This window comes from Podarcis cretensis (assembly GCF_951804945.1).
Source record: "Podarcis cretensis genome assembly, chromosome: 17".
Taxonomy (NCBI): Eukaryota; Metazoa; Chordata; class Lepidosauria; order Squamata; family Lacertidae; genus Podarcis; species Podarcis cretensis.
The window spans coordinates 28,638,382-28,663,767 of record NC_137187.1 but is presented as its reverse complement, the minus strand read 5'-3'; the positions used below and the strand labels follow the sequence as shown (position 1 = coordinate 28,663,767).

The following is a 25,386-nucleotide window of genomic DNA, read 5'->3' as shown; positions in this document are numbered from 1 at the left end:
GAATGAGGAAAACAGAGAGGCTTATTTTTTAACCAGAAGGGAATATGGTATTCTATCCCAAGGGCAGCTCCTCGAAAGCCAAGGTGAACAAAACAGGCGAAGCGAAGGAGAAAGGACAATCTGCGGAGCTCTGGAAAGCTTACCTCTGCCTGACAAAGGGCATGGAGACCTTGCAGCACGAGGACAGCCGGAGTGGCTTGGTCAGGCTTCGTGCATTCATTCAGCACCTGGGAAATTGCAGCCAACATATCCGCTCCATGTTGGTAAGGCCTAATCAAATGCAAGAATTACTTTGGTAGTTACAGAATATTCCATAAAGGTAAAGGGACCCCTGACCATTAGGTCCAGTTGTGACCGACTCTGGGGTTGCGGCACTCATCTTGCTTTACTGGCCGGGTCATGTGGCCAGCATGACTAAGCCGCTTCTGGCGAACCAGAGCAGCACACAGAAATGCTGTTTACCTTCCCACCAGAGTGGTACCTATTTATCTACTTGCACTTTGACGTGCTTTCGAACTGCTAGGTTGGCAGGAGCAGGGACCGAGCAACGGGAGCTCACCCTGTCACAGGGATTCGAACCGCTGACCTTCTGATCGGCAAGCCCTAGGCTCTATGGTTTAGAATCATAGAATCATAGAGTTGGAAGAGACCACAAGGGCCATCGAGTCCAACCCCCTGCCAAGCAGGAAACACCATCAGAGCACTCTAACCCTAACCCACAGCGCCACCCGCGTCCCAAAGTTCTCCAAACTGAATATATTTCCTTTCTCCATAAAGAGAGAAAGCAAACAGTCAGATACTATGGTACCTCGGTTTTCGAACAGCTTAGTTCCCGAACAACTCAGAACTCGAATGCTGCAAACCTGGAAGTAGGTGTTCCGGTTTTCGAACTTTGCCTCAGAAGCCGAACATGCGCCTGAGCTTCCGCATAGTAATTAAGGTGTTTTTCCTCCCGCTTCTGCCCTTGCGCCACTCATTTGAGTCCTCATCGTAATTAAAGCCTTCTGTTTTGATTGCAGTGTTGTGAGGTGATATTTGGTCTTTTGTTTTTGCTATTTTTTGCATTTTTGTTTGTGTGGCTTTTTCATTTTTGTGACTGTGGCTTGTTTTTCGTTTTATGGTTCATTGGTTGATTGATTGTGTGACTGCAGAAATGGATAAAAGCTCCCCATCCAAACAATGACTATCACCAGCGCAGGTAAGAAAAAAAATTAATTTTAATTTTTGTCATCTACAATACTGTCTTATTTATTTTATAGTACAGAACATTGATTGTTACTTTCATTTTATAGCTCAGTGGTCTTGTTAGATAGTAAAATTCATGTTAAATTGCTGTTTTAGGGGTTGTTTTTAAAAGTTTGGAACGGATTAATCCATTTTGCATTCCTTTCTATGGGAAAGTGTGCCTTGGTTTTGGAACGCTTTGGTTTTGGAACGGACTTCCGGAATGGATTAAGTTTGAGAACCAAGGTACCACTGTATTTGATCTGAGCGCATCTCATAGCAATTGCTGATTTATCCATAGTAGTACATGGCAACTTCTTAATCAGATAGGGATATCATTATCGCCGTAATCATTCCACTTCTTAGCCAAATACCGTCTCCCGAAACAGCTTGGGTCAATTTAAAAGGCCTGTGTCCAGGATGGTTGGAAATAGAGTTGAAGAGACTTTGCCAAGATCCTGGATGTGGTACAATGAATCGCCTTCAAGCAATAAGGTACAGAGGTATATACCCATGTTCTCTGACACAGAGTCGTACAACTTTCCCTCCTTTGGTTGGCTGCTGGCATAACTTTTCAAACCAGATGCTATAACAAAAACCAGGAACACTGGCATGTCGTGGGTGTTGGTGGCAACTGGAGTGCTAAAGTTGGTCCTGCTCTTTGGACAAAACAAAGTCAGAAGCCTAGACTCCTAATAAAGAATGTCTAGCCAGTCCAAAAGCTGCACAAAGCCTGTCAATCACAGAGGTTGATACTGTGCACCCCTTTGTCCTTCAGCACATGACAAGGGCTCAGCGGCTTAAGCACAGACAATCCATAGTGGCTCAGAAGCGTGGGTCCGTATCTTTCTTTTCCATTCCTCCAGCGATAAATGTTTTTTATTCCAATTTTTAACAATTAAGTATTAATATATTTCCTGCTATTTTATGGAACTTGGTCAGCGTTACTTTTTCTAATCTACTGTGCCTAAAAGTGTAACTATAGGCTCAAATGGTTGCTTCTATCTAATGATCTATATCAGGCATGTCTACCAGTTGATCGCAGGGTGTCTGTGGTAGATCATTGCTGATCGCAGGATTGTGATTGATCACCCCGCCCCTGGTCAATCCAATGGGTAGATCATTGCCAGTTTATTTATAGTGGATATAGATCGCTGTCTCTTGGAAGTTGAACGTGCCTGATCTATATACCATATTTTTCACTCTATAAGACGCACCAGACCATAAGACACACCTAGTTTTTGGAGGAGGAAAACAATAAAAAATATATTCTGAATCTCAGAAGCTAGAACAACAAGAGGGATCGCTGCGCAGTGAAAGCAGCGATCCCTCTTGCTGTTCTGGCTTCTGGGATAGCTGCGCAGCCTGCATTCGCTCCATAAGACACACACACATTTCCCCTTACTTTTTAGGAGGGAAAAAGTAAGTCTTCTAGAGCAAAAAAATACGATAGTCTTGCAAAGTTGAATTGAACAACGGATTAATGGCTTAAATCCCAAACTGTGAACCTGAATCCATTGTTGGACCAAATGCAAACAAGTACAGTGGTACCTCGGGTTAAGTACTTAATTTGTTCCGGAGGTCCGTACTTAACCTGAAACTGTTCTTAACCTGAAGCACCACTTTAGCTAATGGGGCCTCCTGCTGCCGCCACACCGCCAAAGCACGATTTCTGTTCTCATCCTGAAGCAAAGTTCTTAACCTGAAGCACTATTTCTGGGTTAGCGGAGTCTGTAACCTGAAGCATATGTAACCTGAAGCATATGTAACCCGAGGTACCACTGTAATAATTTCATCTTCTCTTTCTAAAAACTACCCTGTTTTTCCAGCAGTCAATCTTGCCCTCCAGAAAATGTAACTGGAATGGGGAGAGATCCCCCAGGTACAGCATCAAGAATCCAATGAAGCACATAAATCTCTGCAGTTCTGGACAAACTTAATCCCAAACAACCACTTTTGGGGATGATTCCGTTGCTTACCTTTGCTTGCATATGTCTCTGATAGAAGCAGCTTTGGCAATCACCTTCTCCCACTGAGTATCTTTTCCAACGGATAAGGAAGCCATATCCGACATCGCCATGAATCGCTGCAGTTCTGGGTAAACACGATCCTAAAAATAATTTGATGGAAGGGGAAAGGTTTAGCAATTTAAATTTACCAGGATAACATTCTATTTTACGCAGCTCCCTAAAGTCATTTACATTGCAAAGTGCCGTGCCCCCTGCTGCAAAGCCTATTAAGATGCGGTTTCATGTACATCTGTAGTTAATATACTGCAACTTAAGCAAACATAGAACTTACAGCAAGTGTTCACAGAACTACAGTCGTAAAGTGTTGAAAGCATGTCACACAGTGGCAGAGCTTCATGCTCCGGCACCGGGGGGGGGGAGAGCAGGCGGGGGCGTGGCGCACGTCCTGGGGGCGTGGCATGCCGCCTACAAGGGCATGACGCCCAGCATGGGGGGCCCAGCAGCGATGGCACTCAACTGGAATCGTGGGGCGGGGGGCAGTGCGCTCCCCCTGTCCCCTCTTCCTCTGCCAGTGATGTCACAAGCAGTATTTCATTACTAATAATAATAATAATTTATTATTTATATCCCACCCATCCGGCTGGGTTTCTCCAGCCACTCTGGGCAGCTTCCAACAAAGTATTAAAATAAGTCTGTTAAACATTAAAAGCTTCCCTAAAGAGGGCTGCCTTCAGATGTCTTCTAAAAATCTGGTAATTGTTCTTCTCTTTGACATCTGGTGGGAGGGTGTTCCACAGGGCAGGCGCCACCACCGAGAAGGCCCTCTGCCTAGTGCCCTGTAACTTGGCTTCTTGCAGGGAGGGAACCACCAGAAGGCCCTCAGAGCTGGACCTCAGTGTCCGGGCAGAACGATGGGGGTGGAGATGCTCCTTCAGGTATACTGGTATATTAATCCCTACAACCCGAGATAGGTCAGTATTGTCTAGGCCAGGTGCGTCAAACTCCCAAGAGACTGTGATCTACTCCCAGTAAAAAAATTATGGCATTGTCATTGGAGGGAGGAGGGAGGAGGAGCGTGTGTGGGGTGGGTGGGTGGGTGGAAGGTGGCAGCTAACTGGAAGCGGGGGGAGATTGCCCAGAGTTTTTGGAAATCAGCCTGACCTACGCAGACACTTGCTGCCTAGCGCACCTCAGTGTCCAGGCTGAATGATTGGGGTGGAGATGCTCCTTCCGGTCTACTGGGCCCAGGCCGTTTAGGGCTTTCAAGGTCAGCACCAACAGGCAGGGAGCAGCGACATTCCTTGCCCACTTCATTTAATCCCGAGATCGACTAGGATCACCCGTGGATCTACCTGCCGATCGCGGTCGACCGGTTGAACATGTCCGGTCTAGGCCAATGGGTTGGAATCCCCAGTTTGATAGCCTGTTGCCGGGTTATTATTTTCTGCCCATCTGCAATATGAGTGATGACAACATTGACTTAATTTACAGGGCAGTTGTGAGAGTCACTATTTCTGTTTCTGTCCACATAATCATAGAATTGTAGAGTTGGAAGCGACTACGAGGATCATCTAGTCCAACGCCCTGCAAAGGCAGGAATCTTGTTATTATAGACTCATAGGGCAGTAGAGTTGGAAGGGACCACAAATGTAATGGCAGCTAAAGAATAGCAATATATACCAGATATTTTACCTCTAGATATATTTACTGCGAATCAGCTCTGCAAATAGTTGCTCCAGTGCAGCACACAGTTGGGGTGCAGGTCATGCAGAGAACTGGGAAAGGAAAGGGCTCTCCCTGTTCTCTCCAGAATTATGAATGGTACCATACACTTAAGTTTCGTGTTTCCCGGGTGGCGCTGTGGGTTAAACCACAGAGCCTAGGACTTGCCGATCAGAAGGTCGGCGGTTCGAATCCCCACGACGGGGTGAGCTCCCGTTGCTCGGTCCCTGCTCCTGCCAACCTAGCAGTTCGAAAGCACCTCAAACTGCAAGTAGATAAATAGGTACCGCTCCAACGGGAAGGTAAACGGCATTTCCGTGTGCTGCTCTGGTTCGCCAGATGCGGCTTAGTCATGCTGGCCACATGACCCGGAAGCTGTACACTGGCTCCCTCGGCCAGTAAAGCGAGATGAGCGCTGCAACCCCAGAGTCGGCCACGACTGGACCTAATGGTAAGGGGTCCCTTTACTTTTACCTTACCACACCCTTAAGTTTCGGGTTTCCCTAAACAAAGCTGTTAGGGAACTGCCATCAGCTCAGAGGCGAGAGATGGAAGGGCAGTTGTGTTATAGTGAGCCTCCAAAAATCTTGTGAAGCAGTTCCTCTTCCGGCGAGGAGGAAAGCCTCACCTCCAGTGGAGAAGAGGTGCAGGGACCAGGGGATGCTAGGGTGAGCCTCAACACCGAGCCTGAGCAAACCGGAGGGGCGGGACGCACGCCCCTGCCAGCGCCCATTCTGCGCAGTAGGTTTCGGCGCAGGGAGGGACGGAAAAGTCTGGGGGTGATGCGACTTTTATGATGGGGGAGGTAAAAAAACCAACCACTCCCGGATTCTGCTAGTGACTGAGCCAGACATGAACTTACGATGCTCTTCACTGTAAATAGTTTGCACCAAGAGTAAAGCCTGGAAAAGACAGGTCTTGCCTGTTTACTCTCGAGCAACCACACCAGCATCTGACAAGAGCTCAACAATTTTGGGGGCTTCCTAAAAAGCTAAACAACTTTTGTGGTATCCTGGCTTTTACTTTTTGAAATACGGCAACCCCAAGATATGCAAGGGAGAATGAAGCAACATCCTGCTAACCACGTACACAGTAGAACTCCAAGAATACTGGGTTCTGGCATTGGTAATTCAATGAAAAATTGGTTTCTGCTTTTTAAAAAAAGATTCATTCATTAAAAAATTCTGCAGTATCTCAGTACACATACAATAACAGTACAGTCGTGCCTTGCTTGACAAACACCTTGCGACTCGAACGTTTTGGCTCCCCAATGCCGCAAACCTGGAAATCATTGTTCCGGTTTGCGAATGTTCCTTGAAACCCGAACATCCAACGTGGCTTCCGATTGGCTGCTGGAGCTTCCTGCAGCCAATCGGAAGCCGCGTCTTGGTTTCTGAACATTTTGGAAGTTGAATGGACTTCCAGAATGAATTTTGTTAGACCTCCGAGGTATGACTGTATTGTAAAAGCTTCCAAGAATGAATTACTGTATTTTTTGCACCATAACACTCACTTTTTTCCTCCTAGAAAGTAAGGGGAAATGTCTGTGCGTGTTATGGAGGGAATGCCTACGGGTGGCATGCCTACGGATTTTCCTCCTCTAAAAACTACGTGCGTGTTATGGTCGGGTGCGTGTTATAGAGCGAAAAATACGGTATTCTGCATACTCCCCTCCTAGAGTGGCCTGAAGGATTAGCTCACAACAACAACAACAACAACAACAACTTTATTATGTATACCCCACCCATCTGGCAGGTTTGCCCCAGCCACTCTCAACAACGTTCCTAGCAGCCATTGTTAAGCGAGAGGCAACAGCATGATCAATTATTCTCCCAAAATGTGATTTTTCGAGACATAGATTAATTGCTTTCCATCCTTTTGACAACCTGCTTCTCCCATAAAGATGTCATCAGGCGTAATGCAACAGCTCGAAGCTCTGGCGTGTTTCCCAACACCTGTAGGGCGCGTAAAATCTGAGCCACGCAGACCTGAAAGAGATCGTTTGCTCATTTGTAAAAACAGAACTTTCCCTACATTCATTTACAATGCAGAATATGTCTGGAGAGATTAATTTTGCAGCAGATACAAAAGCGCCGATCAGTTCTGCATGCCAAGCATCTAGGGCTACATCCAGACGGCAACTTTTTCACCTTGACAGTAGCACCATTTAGCATCATGATAGCAGTGCAGGAGGCAGAAGAGGAAATGTTAGGTGCCAGAGAAGGTGCTGAGGTGAGGCTTTGGCAACAGTTCTGTGTTGTCACTGGGTTAATGACTAATCTTTTAATCTGCTATTTTGGGGTGGGGGGAGCATGCAGGCCTATTCAGTCAACACACCTGACTGTAAATAAATCACCTCTCTGGAAACCTTGGGAGATAATCTTTTTAAAGATCTTTATTCCACTGAAGGCATATTTACATTTCCTACAGTGTAACCTGAGCTACACCCATAGTATATAGTGCTATGGGCTACTTCTGTTTCCTACAATTAGAGATATTATTTCTGAGCTTCGATTTGTTGCAATCCGAATGTTCCTGGCTACAAGGCATTCAGGCTATGTAGATCTACATCTTTGGCAACCACCCATAGCCTGAATGAGGGACTAAAGTAGTAGTAGTAGTAATAATAATAATAATAATAATAATAATAATAATAATAATAATAATAAATTGTTTATACCCCACCCATCTGGTTGGGTTTCCCCAGCAACTCTGGGCAGCTTCCAACCGAATATTAAAAACAATACAGCATCAGACATTAAAAACTTCCCTAAACAGGGCCGCCTTCAGTTGTCTTTTAAAAATAAAATAGTTGTTTATTGCCTTGACATCTGTGGGAGGGCATTCCACAGGGCAAGCACCACTATGGAGAAGGCCCTCTGCCTGGTTCCCTGTAACCTCACTTCTTGCAGGGAGGGAACTGCCAGAAGGCCCTTGGAGCTGGACCTCAGTGTCCAGGCTGAACAATGGGGGTGGAGACGCTCGAGGCTGTTTAGGGCTTTCAAGGTCAGCACCAACACTTTGAATTGTGCCCGGAAACATACTGGGAGCCAGTGTAGGTCTTTCAAGACCGGTGTTATGTGGTCTTGGCAGCCACTCCCAGTCATCAGTCTAGCTGCTGCATTCTTGATTAATTGCAGTTTCCAAGTCACCTTCAAAGGTATCCCCATGGAGAGCGCATTGCAGTAATCCAAGTGGGAGATAACCAGAGCATGCACCACTCTGCGAGACAGTCTGCAGGCCGGTAGGGTCTCATTCTGCGTACCAGATGGAGCTGGGAGACAGCTGCCCTGGACACAGAATTGACCTGCATCTCCATGGACAGCTGTGAGTCCAAAATGCCAAAATGACTCCCAGGCTGAGCACCTGGTCCTTCAGGGGCACAGTTGCCCCATTCAGGACCAGGGAATCCCCCACACCAGCCTGCCCCCTGTCCCCCAAGAACAGTACTTCTGTCTTGTAAGGATTCAACCTCAATCTGTTAGCCACCATCCATCCTCCAACCGCCTCCAGGCAAGTAACATATTCCATATGGATTCCTCTAGGGAAGATAAAGCATTTTGTTGGAACAAGATGATACCCATTTAAATGATGGTTAATGACATTCTACCAAGGTGCTTTCGTTGCCCTTGACATTTTATTCCAAAATTAAAAGAGAAGCAAAAATGCCTTTTCCAGCAGAGAAAAGTAAAAATTTCGTACTGACCTTATGAACACCCAAAGCAGGCAAAGTATACAAGATTTCCTGGCACAGAGTGGGGTCCAGCGGCGTCCCCAACTTAAACATCAGGACGGGAATCAGATTTGGCACCTAAAATAAATAACACCCATAAAAAAAATGGGTTGCTATGCTTCTGTGTGTGGACAACAATGATAAACATCACCACCATTTTGAGCAGTTCTCCAAGTCTTCAGAAAACGATTAGTTACAAACAGAAACAAAAATACTAACACAGAAATATATTTTTCTGGAACACAACAAAATTCAGTGGTATGCGAATTGTACAGACGTTTGTTTCCAAGGTTCTTTTTTTTTTTATAATTCCGTTCCTTCACCTTCCAGCAGAGTATTGCAAAGATTTCCATCTCAGTTTTATTATTTGCTTCCAGAGTGAAGCTCTGTCCTGAGTTTTGTTATTCGGGGAGGGTTCCCCTGCTCCCCAGTTACCTCCAATTACTGTAACTTTAGAACTGACTTAGTGATCCCAAGTTTGGACGTTTGAGCTGGCTCAAAACCAAAGAACAAATTCAAACCAAAACCCTTACTTATTGGCCGGTGGGCATACAGATACTGAATTAAATTCCTTCAAGGACCATTAACTCAAACAGGTTCTGAACCTTTCTGAAATGTTAAGGAAGTTTTGCCAGTTCCTGTGCACGCATGGAAAGTAAATAAATTCTGAAAGCACCCAAAAGTTCCTGTTTGTTATGAGAAAGGACATCACAGTCAGCCTTGCGGCTTCATGATGATTGGCTGCCACTGAACATTGGGCTTTACAACATGACTGAAGAAAGGTCCCTGCCCCAAGGATGTTTACAATCTACAGTTTGAAAAAGATAAAGGAAAAAAGGGACAAGGAGGCAGCAAAGGATGAACAGAAGCAGATTTTGCTCAATTCACACTAAATCCAATGCTGCTTGCTGCCATTGTACCAAAATACTGTATTTTTAGAGTTGGTTGCAAATAAATTCAGCATTGCTATATACCGTATTTTTCACCCCATAGGACGCACCGGCCCATAACGCGCACCTAGTTTTTTTTTGGGGGGGGGGGAATAAAAAAAAATTATTCCCCCCCCCCAAGCTGGGGCAGGGGAAACACGGGGGAAGCCCCACGGCTTGCGGAAAGCTGCGCAAAGCTTGAAGCCTGGGCGCACTGAGCTCAGTGCGCCCCAGGCGCGGGCTTGTGGAGAACTTCCTGAAGCCTGGACAGCGAGAGGGGTTGATGCGCACCGACCCCTCTCGCTCTCCAGGCTTCAGCGAAAGCCTGCATTCGCCCCATAGGACGCGCACACATTTCCCCTTCATTTTTGGAGGGGAAAAAGTGCATCCTATAGGGCGAAAAATACAGTAATCTTGTTTTGAAAATAGGCCACCTTCTGTACTAATTTGGATATCTATACAGCAATCAACCGTCGGCAAAACTGTAATTTTAACTCAATTTAACAGTGTGAAGAGGCGGGGGGAGCTATTATCACCAGAACTCTCTTCCATTTTGTGATTATTATTCATGATTATTTATAAAATTTGTGTGCTACCCTTCATCCGAAGATCCCAGGGTAGCTCACAACAGATAAATAGCTAAGTGAGTGGTACTTTGACTTGGATGCTTCTACAAGCATTGCGCGGTGGCAGCGGTGGGAGGCCTCATTAGCTAAAGTGGTCCCTCAGATTAAGAACAGTTTCAGGTTAAGAACAGACCTCCAGAACGAATTAAGTTCTTAACCCGAGGTACCACGGTATGTACATTCCCCATATGGGGAATAGTCCCAGTGCTTCTGCTAGCTGAGAGCTAGCAGAGCAGTCCTAGCTAGAAGCTGGTCAAACGAAGAAGGAAGTCAAAAAGAGGGAGGTGTGCTGCATGACTCGTCCTTTTGTTACCTGGACAGGTAAGGTCACGCCCCCCTTTAGTCCCATGCAAAAGAAAGGATGCTCCAGCCAGGAGGAACAGGAAGTTTCGACTGGCTGGACCAAACATTCCCTCACATGTCTTTTCTAACATGACAAGGAACGTTGTACTTGACTGCCTCTCATGGGTCACATCCCACAAGCAGGGCATGATGCGCATGCACGAGGCAAGAGAAGTAAGTGAGCATATTCGGCAGAAGGAATAATCTTCCCACATGAGGATCTGAGAGTCAGATGCTGGGCAGTTTTTCTCAACAGCCTCCTCCGATTTCTTTCCACCAGAGCCAGTTGGGTGTTGCCTCCCAGTAAGAGTGGGGCAAACCTGGGATTCATTAGGCTGAAAAAAGCTCAGCCCAGGTGCAGAAGAGGAGAGCTGAGGAGGAAAGTATGGTAGAAAGTGAGTTCCTCACAAATCCATATTGTTTTTATTTGATTAAAAGGGGGAGTTGTTTGGCCAACTTTTCTGGAATTTCCCCTCACCCCCTTCCATCTATCTTTAATCATATTAGCGGGTTGTGATGATTTACACAACTTTTGTTTTGATCTCCGAAAGTTCTCCAATGATAAACATTTTGCTTGAAATTAGCATAACTTCAAACAGAAACGAAGCACTCCAAAGTCGGATGGTTCCAAAACCATTAAGACTACTCCCAGGACGTTCAACTTGGCAAGAGACATTAACGGTTCCTTCTGAAAATTGACTTTAGAATAAAAATTTAGCAAGGAAACCTTGGAAGCCTACTTGCTAGTTCTGTTAACTATTTTGCAATATCCTAGCTACATAACATGTTGGATTCGATACTGCATTAAAACTAAGGATTTTTAAGGCTACGTTTCTCTGCTTTATGTCTTTAAAGACGGGGCTGGGAGTTTAAATCCTTTTGATCTTGGGAGCTTATACTTTTGGCTGAAAATTTAAGACAACCCATTAGTCTTGCAGCTTTTGAATACCTGCCAAATTGTATATTTATCCTCAGAGTGGCTAACTGGCAAGATAAAGTTGTTTTAAATAAATACACATGTCCACAGGAAGCCGTATACCCAGAGACAGTCGAGGCTGTTGGCGTGAACAGAAAATTATACCCATATTTGTGTGCGTGAACCAGTCCAGAGATGTCTCTTGCAGGAACCTCCTTTTGAAAGAAAAATATCTATGTTCCTCTATGGTTTGTTGTTCAGAAATAACTCTCGTTTTTCCAACCACAAAGAAGACCCGCCCCTCAACTTAAAACATAAGTAAGGGAGGGCTGAATCCTTGCCAGGGCGAAATGAGCATTTGGTCTCCATTGGTTTTTCCCGACAGTTTTCCAACAGCCGCCCTGCAGATTCATTAACTCTCAGTTCATCAGGGCACCTTCAGAAAGCCAGCAAATTTGTTGCTTAGCAACGCAGCATTTTCAATCCCTCTCCATCCCTAAAGATTCGGCAGTTAGGTCAACCCTCCGCATTAAGTGCCTGACAAAAGGTTGTTTTTTTTACCAGATTTCTCTTTTGAAAACAAAAACAAAACAAAACAGGGGAATCTGCATTTCAAAACCACCAACTAGCGTCTCAGTACAGTCAGTCTTGCAAACAGATTTACGACGGCGGCTCTTCGCATGATGAGACTGTATCAGAATATGACTCTTCGTAAAATGGAACTTTCACGTAAAATGGAACTTTTATGTACGGTTCCAACTTGTCTTTCGTTCAGCAGCAAATACAACAGCCAGTGCCATTGGCTGGGACAAATAAATATAACCAGACAACCACTCTCTCAGTTTAAGAATTCTGCTGTTAGAAAGCTCATGAGAAAGATATTTAAAAAATATGTAAAATTAAGACCACAGTCCAATGTACACTTACTTGGGAGTAAGCCATGTTTAGCACAGTGGGCCTGACTTCCAAGTAAACATGCTTAGACTTCTGCTGTCAGACTGCATTTTCTTGACATATTTAATACATCTACAGCACTCGGGACTCAATAGGAATGAAAAACATATACCTGTTCAATGTTATGCAGAACTGACACTCCCACTGAAGGCAAAAATGTTTATTGAAGATGGCAGAACGGTCTACTCTAAGGATGGCGGACATCAGATATCGCTCATCTTCCTTCAAGCCAGAGTATTTCTTTTTTAAAAATTCATTTATTTTATTTATAAAATTCCTTACCCTACCCGCCCTTCATAAGGTCCCAGGGTAGGTAACAAGAAGTAAAACAGAGACAATCAAGAAGGCAGCTAAAACCGTTCCACCCAAAACAATACAGAAGAGATCAGTGAATTTTTTTGTAGGGCCAGAGGCACCATCTTGCATGGGCAATGGGGGGGGGGGGGGCTCGTCATACACATCACATCCCAACGCCATTTGCATGAGCATTGCGCATCCCTCCTTGAGCTGGGCAGACATGGGGACAGAGTAGGGTGTCTTCAAGCTTCATCAGTAGGTTTCTGTTTGGAGGGTGGATGGCGGCTAACGGATTGAGGTAGAATCCTGACAAGACAGAAGTACTGTTCTTGGGGGACAGGGGGCGGGAGGGTGTGGGAGACTCCCTGGTCCTGAATGGGGTAACTGTGCCCCTGAAGGACCAGGTGTACAGCCTGGGAGTCATTTTGGACTCACAGCTGTCCATGGAGGCGCAGGTCAATTCTGTGTCCAGGGCAGCTGTCTCCCAGCTCCATCTGGTATGCAGGATGAGACCCTCCATGCCCGCAGACTGTCTCACCAGAGTGGTGCAAGCTCTGGTTATCTCCCGCTTGGACTACTGCCATGTGCTCTATGTGGGGCTACCTTTGAAGGTGACCCAGAGACTACAACTACAGTGGGACCTCAGGTTAAGAACTTAATTCGTTCTGGAGGTCCGTTCTTAACCTGAAACTGTTCTTAACCTGAGGTACCACTTTAGCTAATGGGGCCTCCTGCTGCCGCCGCGCCGCCGGAGCACGAATTCTGTTCTCATCCTGAAGCAAAGTTCTTAACCCAAGGTACTATTTCTGGGTTAGCGGAGTCTGTAACCTGAAGCATCTGTAACCCGAGGTACCACTGTAATCCAGAATGCAGCAGCCAGACTGGTGATTGGGAGCGGCCGCCAAGACCATATTACACCAGTCCTGAAATATCTAAATTGGCTCCCAGTAGATTTCCAAGCACAATTTGAAGTGCTGGTGCTGACCTTGAAAGCCCTAAACGGTCTCAGCCCAGTATACCTGAAGGAGCGTCTCCTTCCCCTTTGTCCAGCCTGGACACTGAGGTCCAGTTCCAAGGGCCTTCTGGCGTTTCCCTCCCTGCACGAAGTGAAGTTACTGGGAACCAGGCAGAAGGCGTTCTTGGTAGTGGCACCCGCCCTGTGGAACACCCTCCCGTCAGATGTCAAGGAAATAAACAACTACCTGACTTTTAGAAGACATCTGAAGGCAGCCCTGTTTAGGGAAGGTTTTAATGACTAATGTTTTAATGTATTTTTAATCTTATGTTGGAAGCCATCCAGAGTGGCTGGGGAAACCCAGCCAGATGGGCAGGGTATAAATAAATTATTATTATTATTATTATTATTTCACATGATTTCACGCAAGTATGCAAGGACCCAGAATACAACTCGTGTGCAAACGGGGTGTCCCCTGTATTCATCTTTGCTTGGTGTTCTCTTCACCCAATACAGTGGTAAAGGTAAAGGTAAAGGTACCCCTGCCCGTACGGGCCAGTCTTGACAGACTCTGGGGTTGTGCGCCCATCTCACTCAAGAGGCCAGGGGCCAGCGCTGTCCGGAGACACTTCCGGGTCACGTGGCCAGCGTGACAAAGCTGCATCTGGCGAGCCAGAGCCGCACACGGAAACGCCGTTTACCTTCCCGCTGGCAAGCGGTCCCTATTTATCTACTTGCACCCGGAGGTGCTTTCGAACTGCTAGGTTGGCAGGCGCTGGGACCGAGCAGCGGGAGCGCACCCCGCCGCAGGGATTCGAACCGCCGACCTTTCAATCGGCAAGTCCTAGGCGCTGAGGCTTTAACCCACAGCGCCACCTGGCCCCCAATACAGTGGTACCTCGGGTTAAATACTTAATATATACCCAAGTATTTAATTCGTTCCGGAGGTCCATTCTTAACCTGAAACTGTTCTTAACCTGAAGCACCACTTTAGCTAATGGGGGCCTCCTGCTGCCGCCGCGCCGCCGGAGCATGTTTTTTGTTCTCATCCTGAAGCAAAGTTCTTAACCTGAAGCACTATTTCTGGGTTAGCGGAGTCTGTAACCTGAAGCGTCTGTAACCTGAAGCGTATGTTACCTGAGGTACCACTGTACAGCCAAAGTTAAAAGCAGCAAACGCTGAGGCCATTGGCTCTTCTATGTTGCTGCCCCAGTAGAGAACACCTGCCATTACTGTCTTATCTCCAGTCAACAAGACTTAAACTCTATTGATTTATGTTCTTGCACCACCACAGTTCTTTGAAGACTTGAACATTTTTACAGATTGCAGATATTTTCAAGGATCACATGTGTTCTGCAAACCACACATCCATTGCTCTCTGTTCTGTGTCAAAATCAAGATGTTCCACTTTCAACTCCTGATTTTCTGGCAATTAAAGAACACCCAATAGGAGTTCATAGCATTTCATTCATTTACCCAACAAACACTCCTTGCTTCCCAAGAACAGAGGATTTAGAATATGGTCATTATTGCTTAAGGCATTTCTCCATCAACAAAACCAAGTGCATAATTGGTTTTTCTTTTAAATACTCAAACTTCTACCTAAATGAGGCCACAATTTGCTTTATTCTTTGTCTTTTATTTTTAAGCCGAAGAACTGAAGAAGCATTCTCTTCTGATGAATTTCCCAGAAGGGTGTCATATACCAGGCAAATATTTTATTGCTGCAGTTGAGATAGCCCATAAAAGGGTGAATATCCCCAAGATACTCATAATCCGCTAATAATGGTAATAGATCTTGTGTTACAATGCACAAATGACCTCTCACTCAAACAATTTATTTTATTCCCCCCCCCTTTTTGCAGCACAGTTGGATTCACATGCAAAATAATAACAGTTTTTGCACAGTGAGTCAATTCATCCGATTAGGAAGTCTGTATTAAAGTCTTTTGCAAACAGACCAAGTCAGTATGGCCCTAGCAGCCATTTTATTTCAGTGAAGCCAGTGATTTTTTTAGGGGGGGGTGCAGGGGCACTGGCGGAGGAGCGGGAGTGCAGAGGGAGCAAACCACCCCTGGCACCACTATTCTGGTAGGGTGCCATCGCAGCGGACCCCCAGACACACGCCACATTCCCTGCGTGCACACCAGGCACCACGCCCCCAGAACATGTGCCACACCCTTGCGGGCGACTAGCCACATCCCCGGGATGCATGCCACACCCCAGCTTCGCCACTGCACAGGGGTACGCATACCTCTAAACATTTTGTGAATCTAATCTAATCTAACCTAATCATTTTGTGAATCTAATCTAAAGAAGGGCCTTCTCGGTAGTGGCACCCTCCCTGTGGAACGCCCTCCCACCAGATGTCAAAGAGAACAACAACTACCAGACTTTCAGAAGACATCTGAAGGCAGCCCTGTTTAGGGGAAGCTTTTAATGTTTGATGCATTACAGTATTTTAATGTTTTTTTGGAAGCTGCCCAGAGTGGCTGGGAAAGCCCAGCCAGATGGGCGGGGTATAAATAAGAAATTATTATTATTATTATTATTATTATTATTATTATTATTATTATTTGGCCTTGTGGAGGGCAGTATTTCAATATGAGTAGGGAAATGAGAGTACCCCTAAATATATATTTTTTTTGGGGGGAAGCACTGAGTGAAGCTATTTTATTTCCCTCTATGCAATCCAAGGATGGTTGCCTCCCATCCCTAGAAAAACAGAATTGCTCCATTTATGGACCAAATTGTCCCTTGTCCTGTTGGACAACAACAGCAGTCGGTAGAGCGTGAGGCTCTTAATCTCAGGGTTGTCGGTTCGAGCCCCACGTTGGGCTAAAGGCTTCTGCATTGCAGGGGGTTGGACTAGATGACCCAACTCTATGATTCTATTAACCCTTCAGTATCTCAAAAGAACCACAAGTGACAACCGATAAATTAAGACCCATAGTTTTCACATCTCCTAGTCATCCTTGCTATTAAAAATGCCATCAATACATATATTGTTCCAACGTGAAACAGCAATTATCTCTAATGCAGCTCATTCCCAAACTGCATTTACATGAAAGTTAAGCCCAGAGATGTAAACAAAACTTAATTCCAAGAGTGCTTATCATCACCTCAGGACAACTCAGTGTCCCTTTATTGCAACATAAGCAGCTGCCAAATTGCCTGTACCAAAACCCTGTCTTCCATTATCTCACGTATTACACGTATCGTTTAATTATTGACTATTTTTCCAATCAGCAGTTTCACACCACCCAAACTATATTTGTTACTTTCCAAAGTAACCAACATGCCTTAAGGCTTCTTTCAAATTTCAGAATCTGAGTTCCAAAAGAACCTGGGTCACGATCTGCCGTGAATTTTCATTCGAGAAACCTATTTCATCATCAAAATTTCTAAAATCTAAAATAATAATTTTTAAAAAACAATCTGTTACAAAAAATCTATGACTCTCCTGCTAATAACAAAGTCAGCCATAAAACATCCAGGTAAGCCAAATACCTGAAGTTTACAGATGCAAAATGCATTTTTTGCCGCGGTCAATGTGGTTGACCTGGGGTTAAGCCATATCCTGATCCATGACTATGCAAATAATTTACAGCAGACAGCCACTGGCACCATGTTCTCTGCCGTTCCCTCTATTTCCCCCATTAGCTCCCCCCAAAAAACAAGCTTGTTTTTTATTCCAATGGAAGACCTCGAACAAAGACAACCCGAGCCATTTGAGGCTGAAAAGAAAATTCCCAAGATCCCCATTCCTTGTAAAGCAGTTTCCATTTATCTGTTTTGAATTAATACGATAAAAGCATCCCCAACAAACCATCTGCAGGCAGCTGTTCCCACAGAGAGCTGCAAACAGCATGGCACGATTCCCTGGTTATCATTGTTGGGGCCTTTTTGTATTTTGAGTGGATGTTATTAAAAAGCAATAACACAAGCAAGGAAATTAAATACAGCGATCAGCTGTAGGATTTCTGAAGAAGTGTTTTGCTTTCACTGTATTATTGTTGGCCTTTGCGACTCTTTTATGCAACTTCACGGTGCATAAATAGCCGTTATAAAAGGTGCTATGCGCATTTTAATCCCCCCCCCAGCAAAAAATGCACATGTTCCCAGCATATGAAGAAGTATTTTATACCTTTTTTCTTAATCCTATGCCCGCCCTTGTAAAAGTTATTTGCCATAAGTTGCTTCCGTTTGCATTTTAGTCGATGTGAACATTACTACATTCTAATAGCGCCAATATATACAACAGCCAAACCCAAGCTCCTACTCACACTGCCCTGTATCTGAAAAAAGCTTTCATGAGCAAGACCCTTTCTGGAAGAGACTGTTATAAGAAAAATACTGCTCCCTTTCCCTTGTAGGGTACCCAAGAGCCTTTATACAGTCATTGTGTAGGTTCCCTATCGGTAGGGGAAAATAATAGAGGATAACCAGAGAATTGTTGTTTAGTCGTTCAGTCATGTCCAACTCTTCGTGACCCCATGGACCAGAGCACGCCAGGCACTCCTGTCTTCCACTGCCTCCCACAGTTTGGTCAAACTCATGCTCTTAGCTTCAAGAACACTATCCAACCATCTCGTCCTCTGTCGTCCTCTTCTCCTTGTGCCCTCCATCTTTCCCAACATCAGGGTCTTTTCCAGGGAGTCTTCTCTTCTCATGAGGTGGCCAAAGTACTGGAGCCTCAGCTTCAGGATCTGTCCTTCGTGTGAGCACTCAGGGCTGATTCCCTTCAGAATGGAGAGGTTGGATCTTCTTGCAGTCCATGGGACTCTCAAGAGTCTCCTCCAGCACCATAATTCAAAAGCATCAATTCTTCGGCGATCAGCCTTCTTTATGGTTCAGCTCTCACTTCCATACATCGCTACTGGGAAAACCATAGCTTGAACTATACGGACCTTTCTCGGCAATGTGATGTCTTTGCTTTTTAAGATGCTGTCTAGGTTTGTCATTGCTTTTCTCCCAAGAAGCAGAGAATATTGAGAAACAAAGCCTCATCTAACAAAGCCTGATCTTTATTAAACTGTTGTAACAGGGTCCCCCGCTCACCCCACACAGGGAGGGAGGAGGTATGCAAGCCCTTATATAGACTTTTGAAATTGCCTCCCCTGTAGCTCAAGACCATCCCCCAAAACGTTATGCATACATCACAGAAGGAGTGGTTCCCAGCAGAAATTTGAGTGTGTTGCTTCTCTCCTGTCTGCCAGGATACCTGATAATGCCTCTGATACCCTTTTCTGGGTAGTCTGGCCATTTCTTTGAGATGGTAAATACTTAGCTCCAGAATCTCTTACGCATATTGTGAGTGTGCTTAGCTTAACAGATACTTACCTGACTGTATTTACAAGGAGGTGTAAGCCCCTACAGTCCAAAGACAACTGGAAAACTTTCCCATTTCCTTCATCCTATTTGAGGTCAATTTGAGAGTCAAAATGGCTTCAGAATTCTTCTTTTGCACTATTTCAGACACGTGGCTTATATACTTATGTACGTGTTTCCCTTGTACACTTATGAACATATAATTTATATATATGAGACCTTAAATTCTTATAACAGAGACAAACAAGCACTGTCAGTTGGTTAAGGAAGGAGACCACACAACGGACTACCAGTGCTTCTCCCAAAACTGTGTTTAAAACATATCAAGAAAGTGGAACACAAGAGGATAGGAAGCTGCCTTATACAGAATAAGACCACTGGGCCATCCAGCTACACTGACCTGTCATATGATAATAATATTTTTTTTATTTATACCCAGCCCATGTGGCTGAGTTTCCCCAGCCACTCTGGGTGGCTTCCAATTGAGTGTTAAAAACAATACAGCATTAAATATTAAAAACTTCCCTAAACAGGGCTGCCTTCAGATGTCTTTTAAAGATAAGATAGCTGCTTATTTCCTTGACATCTGATGGGAGGGCGTTTCACAGGGTGGGCGGCACTACCGAGAAGGCCCTCTGTCTGGTTCCCTGTAACCTCACTTCTCGCAATGAGGGAACCACCAGAAGGCCCTCGGCGCTGGACCTCAGTGTCCGGGCTGAACAATGGGGGTGGAGACGCTCCTTCAGGTATACAGGATGGGGCCGTTTAGGGCTTTAAAGGTCAGCACCAACACTTTGAATTGTGCTCGGAAATGTCCTTGGAGCTAATGCAGATCTCTCAGGACCGGTGTTTTGTGGTCCCAGCAGCCACTCCCAGTCCCCAGTCTTGCTGCCGCATTCTGGATTAGTTGCAGTTTCTGGGTCACCTTCAAAGATAGCCCCACGTAGAGCACATTGCAGTAGCCCAAGTGGGAGATAAGAGCATGCACCACTCTGGCAAGACAGTCTGCGGGCAGGTATGTCTCAGCCTGCGTACCAGATGGAGCTGGTAGACAGCTGCCCTGGACACAGAACTGACCTGCGCCTCCATGGACAGCTGTGAGTCCAAAATGACTCCCAGGCTGCGCACTTGGTCCTTAGGGGCACAGTTACCCCATTCAGGATCAGGGAGTCCCTCACCCACCCACCCACCCCCTGTCCCCCAAGAACAGTATTTCTGTCTTGTCAGGATTCAACCTCAATCTGTCAGTCACCATCAATCCTCCAACTGCCTCCAGGAACTCGCAAAAGACCTTCACCACCTTCACTGGATCTGATTTAAAAGAGAGGTAGAGGTGGGTGTCATCTGCATACTGATGAACTGTCAGCAGCTCTCCATTCCTACCTTGGCAGAGGAGATGTGCCTAAAAGCCAGGAGCTACAGCGTGAAGGCATCACAGACCAAACTGGAAGGAGACGAGACCAGCCTTGGCTATAGGCCCTCCATCACACGTCCAGGTTATTCTTACCTGGGACGAATCTGCTTTGGCGAGTTCTGTAGTGGCAGCTAATACGTCATGAAGGCAATCTCCATTTTCTTGAACGAGGAGGTAAGCCAGCAGAAGGAACACGTTGGCAGGGACTTGCGTTGTAATGGGCAGCACGGATTTAAGAGAAGACAGCCAGTCAGAAACGGAAGACGCCTCTCTCAGCAGCCCCAGGAGCCTCCAGGTCGTATGCAATGAACCATAAGCACTGGTGATGGGGAAGAAAGGTTCGGAAGAGGCCTGAGGCAAAAGAAAAGGCACATTCAAACTAGGAAAGTCCGTATGTTAAGAATAGAGTACTCTATAAGTGAAATAAAAAAATTAATTGTTCCTCAACGATTTGCCTAAAAAGAATTAAAAAAAAAAATGACAGCATCTCACTGCTGTGAAAGATATTCCCTTCAAATAAATTACCGACACTGCTGTTGATAATTACTGTATTTTTCGCTCTATAAGATGCACTTTTTCCCTCCCAAAAAGTAAGGGGAAATGTGTGTGCGTCTTATGGAGCGAATGCAGGCTGCACAGCTATCCCAGAAGCTAGAACAGCAAGAGGGATCGCTGCGCAGCACTCCCTCTCACTGTTCTAGCTTCTGGCTTAGCCACGCAAAGCCTCTTCAGGCTCTGCTCAGCGCTCCCTTTAAAGGATATTTTTTTCTTGCATTCCCCCTCTAAAAACTAGGTGCGTCTTATGGTCAGGTGCGTCTTATGGAGTGAAAAATACAGTACACAAGCCCTTGCCGCAGCAACCAATCACACGCCCCCCAAATGCACTATCTGGGAATAAGACACCACCCAATTTTAAACATTTTTTAAAAAAGAAAACAACTGTGTCTTATACACAGAAAAGTATGGTCGGTTTCCGGGCAGGTGAGGGTTTGCCAAGCATACCTTCCTCTTAGCACACTTCTAAGCACCCAGGTGACAGCTGGGGGAATGACGCCTTGTGTGGATGATACGATATGAACAACATAAATGTGATAAAGGGTCTTTCTTAGGGAGTCTCCCCAAGACACATGCCCTCTCTAGCCTTGTTCCACACCTTCTCCAAGCATTTCAGTCCAGCCTAAACTCTGAGGATGCCTGGAGCTTGCCTGGGTGATGGGTTTGTGGCTCAGCAAGTTCCTAGAATCCTCTGGTGGTGGAATGGCTGGGATGTGGTTGCATCTACTGCCCCCCCCCACACACACACTCTTTGTTAGGATACTGATGTTCCGTTCTGCCTTAAGAGGAACAGATATGTGGAGTTGTTGTATGTCACATGTCTGTTTACTTCCAGCACAGTCTGCTGGGAACTTCCGTTGTATATTGCTTTTGCTGTACGGCTGTTTTGCTTGGACACAAAGGGAAGCAGACATGTTTTTTCCTATGTTCTTGAACTATGCTCTTCCGTTGTGAAGATTTATTCACTCCGCTGATAAGAGCGTGCTCAGCTTCTGAACGTTTCGGAGGCTCCAGTCACTGATTGATGCTGTTCCGAGAACCGGAGTTCGCCCGGCTGCCGGCCGGTGGCTAGAGCCAGCTGGGGGCCAGCCAATTGCCCCCTGTCTCCCAGGCAGCATCCTAACTGTTAGGTTGTGGGTGAACATATCAGACAACACAGCGGTTCTTCAAACAGCTCTTGTTTATTCACAGGCCAGAACTGAACTGAACTGAAGGGTTCAGCCAGCCTGCTTATATAGAGCTCCACTAGAACGCAACAGTAACCATTTTCTGTAACTATCCAATCACTGAACGTCACTTTCGATCCCTTATTTGCATATGTGGACCTGAACTATCTACAGTATCCACCTGCTGGCCGAGGGTTAGAACTTAACACCAACACTCTTTGCCTCTGGCCATGCCAGCACCGCCATGTGGCCCATAGAAGGTTATTCCCAAGGGAAAGAGGCCCTTGGTGTGCAAAAGGGCTTCCCAACTAGGAGAGACTTCAAAGCAGAGAAAGGAAGCAGCAGCAGGGAGAATAGGCAGTCTTGGAGGGAGGGTACCTGAGGAGCTCTAACTGGTACTGCGGACCAGCCTGTCAGGGGTCTCTTCCTCTTCCTCCTCCTTTTGACAAGGGGCTGCAGGGAACTATGGGCAGCCATGCCCAAGACCAGCCAAGCGATTCCCAGCATGGCTAAGGTGACACACAAACTGGCTTCAAGGCGGGAGACAATTTGCTCTCAGGTTTTGAATCGGCCAGGAGGTTTATGAACGAGCTGCCGGAGCAGTTCCGCAGAATGGCGCAGGGCCGTTTTTAATTATATTGTTCAATGTCATGTAAATTCATTTTGGATGATGGGGAGTTATAATGCCCCTGTACTTTACGTGACCTTTAAAAAAGCCATTTCGTGCAAAAGAATTTTTTTAAAAAAATGTTACCCCTCCCCCTGTTTATCGCCTTCAATTATTGCATGCGGAAAATTAAGATCCAGCCACCTGCAATGTTGGCACTTTGACTGATGGGATCGCTTAGAGGTAAATGTGTTCCATCCCCCCCCCCAAAAAAAATCACTCCTCCCAGAGGATTCCTGCTGCCTTCCACTGTTTTCATTCTGCTGCCCACTATGATAGCATAATATGGGCGGGCTGTAGAGAAAATTCCACAGGATTATTTTGCGGCAACCCAGTTTTACAAGACAAATATCTTTTTTTTCCGGACTGGGAATGATATCAGATTTGGACCTTAAGGCTGAAATCCTATCCATGAATGAGAGAATAACCCCCACTGTTTACACTGGGACTCGCTTTGGAATTGACACGCTCAGGGCTGCAGAGTTAGATATTCCAAATGACACCTCCAAGTTAGATTGGCTTTCCGAATTACACCAGGTATCGTTTATTGCTCTATTCCGAACTCAGCAACTTCTATCACATTCTAAGGCAGGGGAGGCAAAAGGCAGGCAAGGATTCAACAGAGGAGGATCACGGGCCAAATTTATCACGGGCCACTTCCAGTGGTCTGCTGGATTCAGGAATACAGAAGAGAATAATACTGGACAACCTCAGGGCTAGGGGCTAAATTGCAAGGCCCACTCACAAGCTGGTCTGTCTGGGGAAACTGGAGGCACTTTGTAAGTGCTAAGTCACCATCACCACCATGAGCCATGTTTGAATAGTGGCTTCAAGTCTCAAAGAGGAGCGGGAAGCAAGGGGCAAGGTACATGCTGGAGTGCAGCGCAATGATTTACCGTATTTTTCTGTGTATAAGGCGCCCCCTCTTTTTTGGGACTCCAAATTGAGAAAATGGGGGGGATTGCCCAGAGCTGTTGAGCTTTTTTTTTGGGGGGGTTGCCAAAAATAGCTCACCCGCAGGACCACCACAGCCAATTGCTCACACATCAACAAAGCAACCAATTGTCTAAAAACTTGCCAAAAGCAAGCACCAATCGCCCGCCCAATTGCCGCAGCAGCCAATAGCCAGTGGACCTTGCCAATCATCCACAAAAACACCGCTGACAATCTCCTGCTCGCGGCAACCACCAATCACCCTTTCAACCTCTCCGCTATCCGTGTATAAGACGGCCCCCAATTTTTAGCACAATTTTATAATAAAATTGCCGATCAGAAGGTCGGCGGTTCGAATCCCCGCAACGGGGTGAGCTCCCATTGCTCGGTCCCTGCTCCTGCCAACCTAGCAGTTCAAAAGCATTTCAAAGTGCAAGTAGATAAATAGGTACCACTCCAGCGGGAAGGTAAATGGCGTTTCCGTGTACTGCTCTGGTTCGCCAGAAGCGGCTTAGTCATGCTGGCCACATGACCCAGAAGCTGTACACCGGCTCCCTCAGCCAATAAAGCAAGATGAGGGCCGCAACCCCAGAGTTGGTCACGACTGGACCTAATGGTCAGGGGTCCCTTTACCCTTTATAATAAAATAACCTTGTCTTATACACAGAAAAATACAGTGCTTCCCACCAGTAGGAAAAAAAAAGGTTCTGAATGGAAGCCTCACCGGTGGCTTTTTCTCTTCCTGCAATTTTTCCTGCTGCACGATTTCTAAAAGATTAATGGCCAGCTGCTGCCGAGTGGGGCCACCGTCCTCCTCCATCGAGCAGCCCTGCGCAGCGCTGGAAGACAAGATCTGCAGAGCGGGCATCGCCAGGAGGGAGGCGACTGCAAGAGTCATCTTGGTTTCAGAACAGGAAAGGAGCTTGATGGCTACAAGAACAAAAGCAAAGTTGTAAGCCGGACCACCCAGGGGCAGAGGAAGGGGGAGGGGGGCCGCCACAGGTGTCCTCACTAAGGGGGGTGACATTTGGCGCGCTGCCCGCCCGCGACTCCTAAGCCTACCCTGAGGTGTTGGGGTAAGGGGGGGAGCTGTGCCACTTTGCCAGCAGCATTCCCCCCTTCCCCCTTCGTTTTGACAGCTGGGTGTCAGGAGTGCGTGCAGGAGCCAGGCCCTGTGACCAGTAGGACTTTGCAGGACTGGGGCCTTCCTAAGGTTGTTCTGAGGAGGCAAGGCGCAGCCACACAGGTGAGGCCGATTGGTAACTCACTGCACCTGGTGGCAAGAGCTGGGAAGGGATATAAGGTCAGCATTTCCCTTCGACTCTTTGCCACAGCAACATGTTTCCTGCCTTGGGCTTCTTGATCCTTGAACCTTGGCTTGTTGACTCCCTGCTTCCTGACCCTCAGACCCCTGACTTCGTGACTCCTTGCTTCCTGACCCTTGGACCCCTGACTTCATGACTCCTTGCTTCTTGATCCTCGGACCCCTGACTTTGTGACTCCTTGCTTCTTGATCCTCGGACCCCTGACTTCATGACTCCTTGCTTCTTGATCCTCGGACCCCTGACTTCATGACTCCTTGCTTCTTGATCCTCGGACCCCTGACTTCATGACTCCTTGCTTCTTGATCCTCGGACCCCTGACTTTGTGAC

The 25,386-nt window shown here is 46.2% G+C and overlaps 1 protein-coding gene across 3 annotated transcripts in view; it reads right to left on the bottom strand.

Annotated features, from left to right (window-relative positions):
* FOCAD (focadhesin) overlaps positions 1-25,386 on the bottom strand; it is a 128,256-nt gene that overhangs the window by 74,912 nt on the left and 27,958 nt on the right. For all 3 annotated transcript variants that reach the window (XM_079959109.1, XM_079959108.1, XM_079959107.1), the window contains exons 10-15: positions 24,459-24,664; positions 20,507-20,764; positions 8,623-8,727; positions 6,803-6,904; positions 3,204-3,334; positions 144-270 (exon numbers count right to left, since the gene is read on the bottom strand). In XM_079959109.1, the coding sequence (XP_079815235.1) occupies positions 144-270; positions 3,204-3,334; positions 6,803-6,904; positions 8,623-8,727; positions 20,507-20,764; positions 24,459-24,664 (929 nt within the window). The remainder of the gene's footprint in view (positions 1-143; positions 271-3,203; positions 3,335-6,802; positions 6,905-8,622; positions 8,728-20,506; positions 20,765-24,458; positions 24,665-25,386) is intronic.